Source organism: Mytilinidion resinicola (genome assembly GCF_010093595.1).
Source record: "Mytilinidion resinicola strain CBS 304.34 unplaced genomic scaffold BDZ99scaffold_2, whole genome shotgun sequence".
In the NCBI taxonomy this organism is placed as follows: domain Eukaryota; kingdom Fungi; phylum Ascomycota; class Dothideomycetes; order Mytilinidiales; family Mytilinidiaceae; genus Mytilinidion; species Mytilinidion resinicola.
The window spans coordinates 882,168-894,854 of NW_022985438.1; the positions used below are offsets into that span (position 1 = coordinate 882,168).

Here is a 12,687-nt window from a genome sequence, read left to right on the forward strand (position 1 = left end):
ACGATACTGCACATAGCCCCTCCGCTGTTCCAGCGCATCTCGCGCTCGCCAGAGTCTCGGCTTCAAGCAGGAGCTGATGTGTACACTTCTAGCCAAGATCATCTCCGATACACGTTCCGATAGCTACAGGCAGGAGGCTTAGATGCGCCAGAAATACAAGCACGACAACGGAGACATCCTAGCGATCAGCCGATACGGTCTTTGCCGTACCACTTCGAAGGCCCAGCACGGTAGGGCGAACGATATCTTTAATCCGGAGTCGCCAGGAGGAAGAAGCGGTCTGAACCTTGAGTAGTGCTCCAGAGCTCTCTTCTTGAAGCCAAACATCCGCCACTCTCGCCAGAGGTTCTCCAGTACCACTTCCAGGGGAACCAAGAGCAGCTCTGTATCTGCATTCTTTCCAGATCTCTTCTTCGAAACATTCTGCGCTTGCTGCCATTACCAGTACTCTGATGTCGATTCATCTCGCAGCGATGCATCCGATAGAGCCTTGTCCGCGTGCGCATTTCTGGCCCTTTGGTATCTTCTCCATCACTTGGACAGGAGCCTGGACATCCACTATCGACAATTCTACGCATCGCGCGTCAGAGACCCAATGTGGGTCCAGTCGAAGCACCATAACACAACTCTCAAGCTCTCCCAAGACATCAACATCTCCCCAGAATCTGGGGGGGTGCATGGGTGGCGTTGAGATAAAACACACCACGTGGGAAACGTCGGGACCAATCATGGAGGCAGGCTACACAGCACCTCAACCTCCAGAGCCATGGAGAGGAGCTTCCACCGGAGACACCAGAGCACACCGCTTTGGCAACATCGGGACTAACGATGCCACAGAACACTTCAACATCCAGAACCAGATCCAAAACCAGAATATCAGGCGGCCTCCGAGGGCACGATTCTTCCGAGAGAAACATCTAGGAGAGTTGGTAAAACGTGCGAAGACTGAAACTGAACAAGAGAATACCTGCGAGAACTAGAATGACTGCTGATAAGGGACAGGAAACCTCTTGACTGAAAAAGATGAAAGCTGTGCGACCTAGGAGGGAAGCTGAGGTTTGAAATCGACGTGCTATGACCTAGGAGACTTTGGGTAGACACTAAGAGAGCCAACACCCATGAAGTATGGAAGCAACGATGAGAGGACATGTTGACTGAGTTGAAGAAAGGGATCAAGCCCACGACGACATCAAAGAGCGGACTAATGAGCAGACGAAAGCGCGTTCAGCACACAGGACGAAACCCTTACCCGACGGAAAGATTGAAGGAGAATGCCACTCATGGCTAGACACATAACGGAAATTGCAACAGAAGGGATTGGCTGGGAAGAAGGCCGCGAGAAGAAGGACCGACGATGCGCAAGCCAGCAGACTGAAGGTGAGAGAGAAAGAAGCACGGGAAACATGCTAACCGTCGAGCAGAGCAATCTCGAAAAGGCTGCGCCTTAGTACCTACCTTCCCACCTATCTCTACACCTACCTTTGACTGAGCCTCCCTTGATATGCCCTACCTTTGGGGGCGCCTATCTTTGCGAGAGATTTTCCTACTTCAGAGGTCCCGGAACGTGACATCGAAGAAACACTGAACACCAAACAAGTGGAGCAAAACGACGATGCGCCAAAAGTTCAGGACCAGATGAAGTCGAAAGGCAAACGTGGCTCGTGGCCAAGGAGAATTGAAAGACCGCGTATGACCAGAAGGCCCAGGTCGTTGGGAACCATTGGTGCCCGGAGACTACTTGATACGACTGAACCTACCGGAGACTACGAATGGAATTAGGACTAGACGTCCAATCGGACAGGAAAGAAAGCGCTCTGTGGGTTTGAAAATGCCAAATGACCATGACAACTTCGAATAAGCTTGAAGTTTACCCGGCGACCATTGGTGACCGGGGGCAGAAGCGTCCGAGATTCAGCGGTTGAGACACCCAAGCATACTGGCAAGTAAATAAGAAGAGGAGGTCACTCTGAATGCTGTCGGCCTCCGATGCGAGGAGTTCAACGCGTAAGAATTCAGAAGCTCGATCAAGCTGGCAAGTGACTAGGAGAACATATTTTCCCTGGGGACCATCGGTGGCCCAGGCCACCTACCTGCAGAAAGATGCCAAGATCTCGATATCGAAGAAGTGGAAACAGATCAAGGACAGAAGCAAGACGATGGACTTGAGATCCACCCTGGGAGCCATCGGTGCCCAGGGAGACAACCCTGCGACTTAGCGGCTTACCTTTCGACCCTTTGCCTGAAATGAGAACAGAATGCTAGGAAATCTATCCATGACGACCATCTGAAATAGATCGAAAAGATATTGCACTCACGACTTCATGCGAACACCTACCTTTGTATTGGATTGGCATAGGTAGACTTGCAGGATGAAAGATGTTCAGAGAAGAGTCTAAAGAGAAGCAATGCGGACCTACTGTGGCGAAAGGAATGAGGAGACGTTTCAGAACGCCGAGAAATGAGCTTCATGAAAGAATACTGAAGACAGATGACGTCGACCCACCTTTGCCTCGTGAGATTCGAAGGCACTCGGAGATATCAAGGACTGGGATCTGAGAGAAGATGGAAAAGAGGATGGAAAAAATAGCGAGCAGGGACCTACCTTGGCAAGAGATATGTTTGAGGAATTCGAGACTCGAGCAAAAGATTCGTCGGAACGTAAAAGCAGACATTCATGGAGCAAGCATAGCAGCAAGAGGAGGAATGCGGAGTCCCAGAAAGATTTGAGGGCTTCCAAGAGCTAGGACTTGAACAAGGACCTACCTTAGACAAGAAAATCCAAAAGCTTTCAAAAGTTCGAAGATGAAGAAAGACTGATGCGAAGCTGAAAAGGATGAAGATTGAAGCCGACAAGATCTAAGTTCTGGAAAGAAAGAAGACCGAGAAGAAGCAGAGGTTCCACAAAGATCGAACGGGCTGAGCATTTGTAAAGAGGAATAATCTCGTCTTACCGTCAGGGTCGGCACTTCACGTCTCACCTGTCCAGCACGATGTCGATTTCGAAGACTGGAAGCAATCTCAGACCAGGGGTTCAACTCGGAGCTCACCAGAACGATGTGAAGATGTCTCTCCATGAGAGCCGTGGGAGGCGTCATCCACCAGAAATCCTTGATCGAGTCGACTTGGTCCCAGCCAGCGATGAACCTTGGGACATTGGAATCCATCCAGCGGCTGTGGCGGTGTTGCTAGTGGCGGTGAGGCGCACCAATGCACGGGCCACCTTACCAGGAAAGGGGATGTTTTTCGACTGATGTTTTCTTCTCTTGAGGACGCTGGGATGTCTCAGGGGATTGCTAGGAGATGCGGAGAGGATGTGGTATGGCGTTGACTGGAGGCAGTAGCGAAGAAGACTCGGTGTTGCGGCACAGGTCAGGTGAGGAGGCGACAAAGACGCGTCAACGACGCCGCTGGCGACGATGCAGGATTAGGGCATCCAAGAGAAGAGCCGGCTGTCCCAGATCAGGTCGAAGACGAGAAAAAAATGGTGCGGCGGTATGAAGACATGCTGCGTCGTGCCGACTTGGGGAGTGTGGTGGATGGCTCCACACCAGCATGTCCAAACCATCTGTCTCATGCAGCTACTTGCTGAGAGGCAGTATGAGATAGCCCGGACCCTATTCCAAAGGCTGAAGCAAAGCTGCTGATGAGGAACGGAGGGTGATGAGGCTGGTTGGGTGGGATGGCTCTGCGGGTCGATCGACTCGGTCAGCCGCGCCAGAGACTTCCAGGAGGTTAGCAAGCCGCATGCGGTGGTTAGTCTGGGTCGAATGAGTCTCGAGAGACGGTAGCAGCTTTAGAGCTGCTTCGTTGTCGTGGTTGTGAATAGGGTGGGGGTGTTGGTGGGTGGAGGGGCGGCAGGGCTACAGGGCTTCTGAGAATTTTGTGTGGGAACGCCAATAGACTTGTTTGGCGAGAGATCCGTGGGACAACAGGGCAGCCCGCATTGAACAGAGGCACAGCATCGCTTTTCGACATTCACGTCCTCCCAAAACACCACCAAGAGAATGCCCTTCACCATCGCACCTGCTTCATGACCCTCCGCATTGCCATTTCGAGCTTTCACGAGGCACCACCCCCTTCTCAAACGCAGCACCATGGACGCATCTCCCCGCCGTCACTCGACATCCCCGAGCCATCAACAACGCGCCGCCATGTCCCCGCCATCGTCGCCCCTACCCTCACCTTCGGAATTCTTCTCGAAGAAGGGGGGCGGCGCGTTAAGGAGTGGCTCGAAGGCAGCCCCAGTGCCGGACAGAGCTTTCACAGGCTCTGCCACCGCGGGCAGCTTAATCAAGAGCAGGCAATTGAGCCTGGCCGCAGAAGATCTCGCCGGGGAAGAGAAACCCAAGAGGCAGCGGAAACAGCTTTCTGAAGTGGACGCCAACGCTAATGCGCCTAAGAAAGCCAGCAAACGCTCTGCCAAAGCCTCCGAGACCAAGCCTGGCCCCGATGTCGTAGCAAAGAAGCCCAGAAAGCGGAAGGAAACCATAGACACTACGACTCCAAATCCTCCACCATCTAAATCCGATGCAGGCGTAGCGACCACTTCTGCTCCCTCCGCGAATGCTCTCGAGAAAGCCGATGCCCCAGTACCTCCGAAATCCAAACCGACGAAGCCTCGAAAGCCTAGGGTGCCCAAGGAGAAGGCAGAGGCTCAGACAAAGCTGAAGAAGGGCAAAATCACCAAGCCAGGCACGGTCAGCGCAAAATCGAAAGAAATTGAGTTTACTCAAGAATACAACTTCGAATCCAAGACTACCGGTGTCAAATCTGCGCATTTCCACCCGAACAAGGAGGATATGGCGCCTAAAATGGACGACACATTACTTTTGGATGCTGGGGAGATGATCAACCTCGAAATCCCTGTGCCTTCACCTAGAGTCCGGGATACAGTATTGCCAGCAACTGTGAAGGGAACCGGGAACGACGCAATGGACAAGATTGCTATTGGGGAAAAGCCTACAAGGGTCGATGAGCCCCTTTCACTTGATGCCGCAGTCAAGAGGAGAACCGATTGGACACCGACTAAGGATACGGAAATCATTATGCTAGATGAAGTCACGCCGGTCAATTCCAAGGTCGGGGATTCTCCAGAAGCTCACAAGAAACTTGCGTTCACCAGCATAATCGCTACCTACGCTTATGCAAACACATCAGAGGCTGTCACTACGGAGGCTGTTACTCGAAAAGTCTCTGGGGAGGCATTGACAAAGCGGAGACGTATAGAGCTTGTGGATATCCCTAGCCAGCATCCCAATACCGAAGTTACCAAAGCACTAAGGAAAAAAGCGACTACAATTACCGACCTCGTCACAGGACAGTACAAGCCAAATGGCCTAGATGACGTTGCGGCTGGTGCCACCAGTAATTTCTTCGGTCCTCGGGCAGGCGTACTTCCTGTAGCTGGAGCAATAGGAAACAATGCGAAAGCGTTGCTAGCGCCGAAACCTGCAAGGAAACGTGCTCCTCGCGAGAAGTCGCCGACGAAGGCCGATCCCAAGACTAAGAAGGGGACGAAACAGCCCAAATCACAGCCCAAACTCGTCGCTGACAAGCTTCTGTCGCCCTCAACTGCTGCGAGGAAATGGAACAAGCAGGAAATCTTGTTTGGGACTTCGAGTCAGCTGGCACGTGACGAGTCTCCGCAACTCATTCGTCAGATCCAGCTAGCGATTCGCGAATCGGAGGCTGAAGCGGAAGCGAATGCTTCAATTCACCAAGCCACCGAATCCGTGGTGAGCGATTCAATACGTAGCAAGAAGCTTTCGAAGTTCACCGCCAGTCGGACGCTGTGGTCTGCAGCCGCTCGAGACGACGATAACCAATTCTGGAACCCCCCCGCGCCATCACCACGTAATGTCCATCCCGAGATAGATGGCTCGTTCGTTGATATCGACACGTTCAACGACGATGGAGATGCGCCAGCTGAAATGACAGACTCGGAATTTCATTCGATCGAGCAGTTTGGCGAGTTTAAGGAATTCCCGAGTGAACAACAAGGCTCGGGATCCCTTCCTACCGGAGATTTTTGCAATTCGAAGGACTCCCCGGCTGAAAAGCAAGACTCTGGATTCCATTATATCGAGGAGTTTCACGATTTCAAAGATGTCCCACGCCGCGCTGAATCAAAGCCGCCCCATACTGCTTCTAACAGCATCATCCAACTCGATGGCCCAGCTGATGAATCTAGATTCCTCGATATTGAAGACTTCCAGCGACCTCAGGTCGGTGAGAATCAGCAGGGTGATTCTGCCTTAGCAGCCTCTAGCCACATCAAATTACTTGAGAATAGAGAGGCGCACGCAACCAAATCCCAAGCCAGCCCTTCTAAAATTCCCACTGCAAAGAAACCTCGTGGACGACCGCCCAAATCCAAAACCACCATTACTATTCCTACAAAGAAGACAAAGCGAGCGAAATCATCACCAAAGAAGAAGACGCAAGCCAGCCGCGCTCTCCCAAGCACACCTCCGCGCAAGAAGAAAACCCTCGACTTTGTCCACATCGACGAGATCCAAGACTCGGAAGCCGAAAGCCCCCTCTCTCCTTCCCCACCTCGCAACCGCAAAGCGAACGCGCCAACCCTCTCGTCTCCCCTCCAACTCCGCCCCTCCCTAGCAGTCAAGGAGATCGATCTCGAGCAAGTCAAGCACGACCGTGAAGTCGCCGAGAAGTTGAAGGCAGAGAAACTTGCCGCGAAAGTTGAGGCCGCCAAGCTCGCAGAGGCGGCTATGCGGCGAGACCTATTTCCCAAGATCACGACTACAGTCAAGGGAGCACCAAGGACGACGGATCCGTCAAAACCTAGCTGGTATGAGAAGATTCTAATGTACGATCCCATCGTCTTGGAAGATTTGACTGCGTGGCTCAACGCGCAGGGCGTGCGTTGGTTTGTAACGATTAAGCGGAAGGGGAGGGGGAAGAAGAAGGCGGGTGAGGCTGCTGGTGCGGAAGATGATATGGAGGTGGTGGAGAAGGAGCTCGAGGCGAAGATGGTGCAGAATTGGTGCGAGGAGAACAGCATTTGCTGTACCTATCGGGAGGGGACGAGGCATTAGTAGGTGCGTCTGGGCTTTGGTATTGCTAGTGCAGCGCTGGGTTTCGGCTGGCCGCTTTGGGCCCACGATGTATGCTACGATTGAGGCGACGAGGCTTCGGCTGTGTACGAAATGTACGATACGAATTGCGACGAAGGCACATCGAGAGCTCGATCTAATGAGGCAGGTCAAGAAAATACCACTCGTGACTAGATGCATGGGTACTAGAAATTTAACCTTCTCCGCCGGAAACCTTAACGTTTCTTCAACATCTTTTCAAGATCGTGACTTGTAAGCACGATCTGCGTAGTTTCTACCACCGACGAATACATCTGACGGCAGCACATCGCAGAAGACGGGAAGGCGCAAGAGGCACCCACCACCATAAACCCCGTGTCCTCTTCGGCCGAACAGTAGCGAGAAAACAAATCGACGAAGCGCGCCTCATTCCCGGTGTCCCAAGAAAAACTATCTAACTACCTAACCTACATGGCTAGAGGGGATAGCAGGTTTTCCACACATGGAAGTAGAATTAGCAAACACACACACAAGCATCCATATTCCCCCCTAAAAAAACTACAAGTTCCATCAAAAATCGAGCGTTTTTTTTTTCCTTCTCCAATCCCCACCCAAACCGGCCAAAAGCACCCCCCCCACACCAAAACCCGTCGACGAACCCACCTAGGTCCAGAACCCCCCTCCTTCCCTCCACAGCAACAGCCAGACTCAAAGCCCTCGAAATAGAAAAAATAAACGACAGTTCTGCCTTTCCCTGGGGCATAAGTTACTGAGATGGGGGTACCTACCCGTATGAGCTTCGAGTGCCAAGCCCGGACCCTTGACCCCTGCTAGTCCGTGTATCCAATAAGAAGCCGAGTGTTAAAGAGTTGTCTTGCAGGTGCAGGGGGGGGGGCGGCTCACGATGTTATTACAATAGCATGTAGTTATTCGCAAGCTTCCATAGTTAACTCGATTTAACGCGGGCAAGGATGCAGGATGCAGGATGCAGGATTCTTAAGCACCTCCCTACAAGAGTAAAGTCCGCAACCGAAGGGGGAACGGTGGGGCCGTAGATCAGCCAAGCCGGGTGTTGCCGAAAACCCACACTAAGATGGGCCCCGCTGCTGCAAGATCTGGCTTGGTGGGGAATCGGGGTTGATCGCTGCATGAGCTTGAGTGGACCTCATCTCACACAACTCACTCACTCACTCACTCACTCACTCACGCAATCCCCAAGAATTCACGCACACACACGCAAACAACTCGAGGTGATGCAAGTTCAAGAGATTAATCAATTGCAGGACCAGTTCTACCCAGCCCGCACAGCCACCAATCCCCAAGGTTAGTGCGTGCACCTCATCTAGTACAATCTTGATCATACGAATGGCTTTCCCGCCCCAAAACCCGTCCTTTCATTATGAGTACATTTGGCTTTGCACAAAGAAACTCGCTCGCTCGCATCGCCCCTAAATCCACGATAATCGTGACAGACCCCAGCCCGTCACGCTCCGAAAACACCACAACCCTTGATTATGCAAATATGCCCGCAAACGGCACACGTCTAGAAGAGGCCAGTAAGGAAGTTCTTGGGGTAGTCGTACCACTTCTTGGGCTTGTTGATGGGCAGCGAAGCGATCGACTGGCGGCGGATGGCTTCGGGCACACCCTCGGCCGAGAAGGTGAACTGGTCCTCGCGCATGCCCGTGTACAGATCGATGTCCTTGATGGCGACCCACATGGGGCGGTTTTCGGGGATCATGAACATGGACCAGATCTTCCAGCCGAGATACAGGGCGATGATCAGGGGCGCGGCGAGGTAGGCCTCGAAGAAGGCCTCGGCATTGGGTGTTCCACCGATAGGCTGTCAAGATGTTAGCAGGTTGTTCATGGTTGCAGTGAGCTGGTGACTCTTACGTAGAGAGCAGTGTAAAACTGAGCGGCCAAGCAGAGGAAGTTGAGCAAAACGCCCAAGTAGCTGCCCCAAATGCCGAACTGAGCGCGGAAAGGAAGCTCCTCCACGGTGTGGCCGTGGAGCTTCCACGCAGAGCGGAAACGGATGTGGGCAACGCAGATAGAGCCGTAGACGAAGAAGTTAGCCACACCGGACAAGGCGAGAAGCCAGGTGAAGACCTGAGAGTTCGTTTGCTCATTGCAGAAGGCAAGGAGGGCAAGGACCAGCTGGAGGACGATGGTGGGGATTGGGCGACCCTTCTTATCGACGTAGGCGAGGAACTTGGGTGCCATGCCCTTCTGGGCGAGCGCCTGGATGGTGCGGGTAGAGGCGTAGGTAGCGGAGTTGGCGACTGAGATAACCGAGATGGTGATGACAGCGTTGAACACGGACGGGAGGCCCTTGACACCGGCAAGCGTGATGGCCAAGACGAAGGGGGAGGCCTTGGTGTTGGCGCCGGAGGAGCCGAGAAGGACCTGAGAGCTGCTGGGCACAATAAGACCGAGGATGAACAGGTTGACGACGTAGAAGAAGGTAATGCGCCAGAAGACCTGCTTGGTAGCCTTAGGCAGATCACGGACGGGGTCGGCGGACTCGGCGGCCGCAAGACCAGTGAGTTCGGTGCCACCGAAAGCGAACGAGGCCGTGACGAAGACGGTGCAGAAGCCGTGGAAGCCGTTGCGGAACGCCTGCTCGGGGGAGTGCCAGTAGCGGGCACCAATGTAGCCACGGTTGTCAGTCGGCACGCCGCCGCAGTTGACGATGATGCCGAAAATAATGAAACCGGCGCAAGCAACAACCTTGATTGTGGACAGCAAGAACTCGACCTCGCCGTAGCCGCGCACACCGAAGAACTGGATGGCGGTGAGGACGGTCAGGAAGACGGCGATCCAGATCTGATGATGTCAGCGGGGTCTTGGCAGATATCGGAGGGGGGGACTTACGCCGATGTTGTAGTGGTGCCAGTAGTCGATGGTGAGACCAGCGGCAGTGATCTCAAACGGCAGGATCGTGAGCCACTGGATGGCGTAGTCCCAGCCCATGGCGAAGCCCCTGGAAGCTGTTAGTTTTGGATTGCGGGGATTTGCGGTGCTGCGTGTTGCGGCACGTGAGGCGACCTACCAGGACGGATCGATGAAGCGGCAGATGTACTGGAAGAAGGCGCCGTTGACGGGGTACATGATGGCCAGCTCTCCGAGCGCCTGCATCATCATGAGGATAGACACGCCAATGATCATGAAGCAAATAACCTGCGGCTGCTGTCAGCGCGTGCTCTCGTCGCTAGGCCATGTCGTGAGAGGGCAAAGGCACATACCAGAGACGCGGGACCGCCAGAGCGCAGAGCTCCACCGGAACCAACAAACAGACCGGCCCCGATGGCGCCGCCAATGGCAATCATCTGCATGTGGCGGCCGTGGAGGTTGCGCTTCAGCGGGTTCTTGGCGCGATCGTCTGCGATGTCGTCGCTGCCCAGCGTCGGGCTGTGGACCTCGCCGATGGCAGCATCCTTCTCGAGGTCGATGTTCTTCGCATCGCTGTGGTAGGTCGGCGCGGGCTCGGTGATGGCCATGGCTGCGGTTAGTAGAGATGGCTGGTGCTGAGAGAGAGGACACGCAGCGTGAGAGAGTCGCGATGGGAGAGGGCTGGGAGCAAGGGCGGGCAGCGAGCTTTATGGGCCACGGCCGGTGCAGTGCAGCTCGATGGTGTTCACTGGGAGAGCTGCCGCATGCTCCCTAGCCCGGGCCGCGATCCCTGCAGTCGGCTAGCCCCGATAAGCAGCGAGCCGGGCGCGCCTCCCCCATTGGCAGTGCTGCTGATTGCTGGGAGCCATGAGGCAGGTGGCAGGTGGCAACAACATGCGCCGACAGAGAGGCCACTTCGGCTGCAATGGGCCCCCAGCAGGCGATGGGGTGGCCTGCTCACATGCGCCGAGGCCACTGCTTCCATCTAGAATGCTTCCATGCAGTAGTCGGCTTCTGGCGCGTCCTTGGGCCGGCTTAGGGCGTCGAGAGCGGCTGGCCGCCAGGCAGGGGGCCCCGGGCGACTGATTCCATTCACTCTGCGGGCCGACCACTCGCAGGGCCGGCCTAGCGTCGCCCGCACCACCGACACCAACACGCCCCGCCGTCACAGCTTGTGCCTCCAGGGAACAGCGAGCCGCACCGCGCCAGGCCTCGCGCCGCAACACTTGGACGGGCCGACTCGAGACCCTGCGCCGAATCGCTGCATCGATCCCATCCCGCGACAAGCCGTGTCGTTTTGACAGCCGTTCTGCAGCCCGAGACGCAGCAAGCCTGGATAGCGGGTCCTGGGAACCACAGCTTCGGACGCGCCGCAGTCCCCCCGTGCTTGACCCGACTGTGGCCGCCCTGGCATGAGGGTTTTCTTTTCACCGGTGTTCTGCCAGGCCTTCAGCCACGATACACCGGCCACAGGAGTCCGTCCTGCTGCTATCTCTCACCACCCGTTACCGGTCCTCTGTGGTCACTCGCCGTCGATGCTGGGCCGCGCAGAGGGTCGGATCCGGCCCCGGCACCGCAAGAAGGGCGCCTCGCAGATGTCGTCAGGATGTGCGCCCCGGACGGCCGCCGTCAACCTATCGCGCCGCTAGCCGCATCGGGCCATGCGCTTGCGCGATTGTGGGCGATTGCGAGGGTGCAGCAAATGGGGGCCTTTGTCGGGGTTAGCATGGCGCTCGAAACTGATAAGAGAAGCTCACGGCGCGCGGCGACTGGCTGTCATCATGACATGCACCGTCCGAAACGCAAATCGCAAATCTCGCAGTCCGTCCAGGCATCACGGCCAGCGCGACACAACACGAGACGTTGGCCCTTGTGGCGGGCGAGGCGTCAAAGGCCCATCGGCCAAGCCAGCCCGCAACAGGCAGCTCGACCATGCTGGCGCCGGACCGAGTGCGACTCTGGGGAAGACGTCGCACCAGACGTCCCAGCGACCAGGTAATCCGCGCTGCCGACGCGTTCTGGCCGCCTTGGACGTCCCAGTTGTGGGCATCTCTTCCTCGCGCCGCTCCCAGATGCAAGCCCGATTTGCTGGGCGACGCGACGCTGGCGTGGAGGATTTATCGTCGTGTGGTGAGGATGCGGGCGGGCAGTCGGCCTGCGGTGTTGACGCTTACAGATGCCCTATGGATGCGTGCGTCGTGGGGGTAATATCGCGACCGTCGCACCACCAGGGGCCAAGGCAGATGTCCTATATGGGCCCCGGGGTGCCCTTTGTGAGTCTGCGTAACGATGGGCGTGGCAGACGAGGTTGAAAGAGAGTTGAAAAGGGTCCATCAGAACCATGGCACAGTGCTGGGCTGCCGTCGCCTTAATACTCCACCGCAGCTCCGAGCCGCGCCCTTTGTCATTACAGATGCTGTTGACGAGCTACACGAGCGCGACCGTGCCATCAGCGCTATGTGGTTCCGACGACAAATCGTTTGGCCACGAGTCCTGCAATTGGACGAAATGGCATATTATTCCTGAATTTTCGACAACATCAGAGGCTTTTTAGGTAAAATTGTGGCCGCATGCCCGAGACAACCCGGAATCTGATGATTTCCTTACCCAACGCCTTGGACTTTCTATCTCGTCTTCGTTGCATTTTTGCGCTCAGCTCCACATATCGTCATTCTGTCTGCTCCACTTTCGAAGCTCAGCAGCGTTCTAGAAGGAAGGCGAGCTTAAAAGGACGACA

At 55.3% G+C, this 12,687-nt stretch overlaps 4 protein-coding genes across 4 annotated transcripts; 3 read left to right on the forward strand and 1 right to left on the reverse strand.

The window, feature by feature from the left end:
- Nucleotides 1-473: 473 nt before the first annotated feature.
- Nucleotides 474-980, forward strand: BDZ99DRAFT_514538 (uncharacterized protein; the record flags this gene model as incomplete). The annotated part of the gene is made up of 1 exon (XM_033724882.1): nucleotides 474-980. One exon carries the CDS (start codon nucleotides 474-476, stop codon nucleotides 978-980), a length of 507 nt encoding a protein of 168 aa, XP_033582866.1.
- Nucleotides 981-4,094: 3,114 nt separating this feature from the next.
- BDZ99DRAFT_514539 (uncharacterized protein) lies at nucleotides 4,095-7,058 on the forward strand (the record flags this gene model as incomplete). Its single annotated transcript, XM_033724883.1, has 1 exon — nucleotides 4,095-7,058. The coding sequence occupies one exon, from the start codon at nucleotides 4,095-4,097 to the stop codon at nucleotides 7,056-7,058; it is 2,964 nt and encodes a 987-aa protein (XP_033582867.1).
- Nucleotides 7,059-8,382: 1,324 nt separating this feature from the next.
- On the reverse strand, nucleotides 8,383-10,827 carry BDZ99DRAFT_457847 (putative general amino-acid permease GAP1). Its single transcript, XM_033718781.1, has 5 exons — nucleotides 10,304-10,827; nucleotides 10,111-10,238; nucleotides 9,933-10,041; nucleotides 8,952-9,884; nucleotides 8,383-8,898 (listed from the first exon to the last, which is right to left on the reverse strand). Exons 1-5 carry the CDS (start codon nucleotides 10,556-10,558, stop codon nucleotides 8,599-8,601), a joined length of 1,725 nt encoding a protein of 574 aa, XP_033582868.1. The 5' UTR covers nucleotides 10,559-10,827; the 3' UTR covers nucleotides 8,383-8,598.
- An 879-nt stretch (nucleotides 10,828-11,706) lies between these two features.
- BDZ99DRAFT_457848 (uncharacterized protein) lies at nucleotides 11,707-12,280 on the forward strand. The gene has a single exon (XM_033718782.1). The coding sequence runs from the start codon at nucleotides 11,732-11,734 to the stop codon at nucleotides 12,260-12,262; it is 531 nt and encodes a 176-aa protein (XP_033582869.1). The 5' UTR covers nucleotides 11,707-11,731; the 3' UTR covers nucleotides 12,263-12,280.
- The last annotated feature ends 407 nt before the right edge of the window (nucleotides 12,281-12,687 follow it).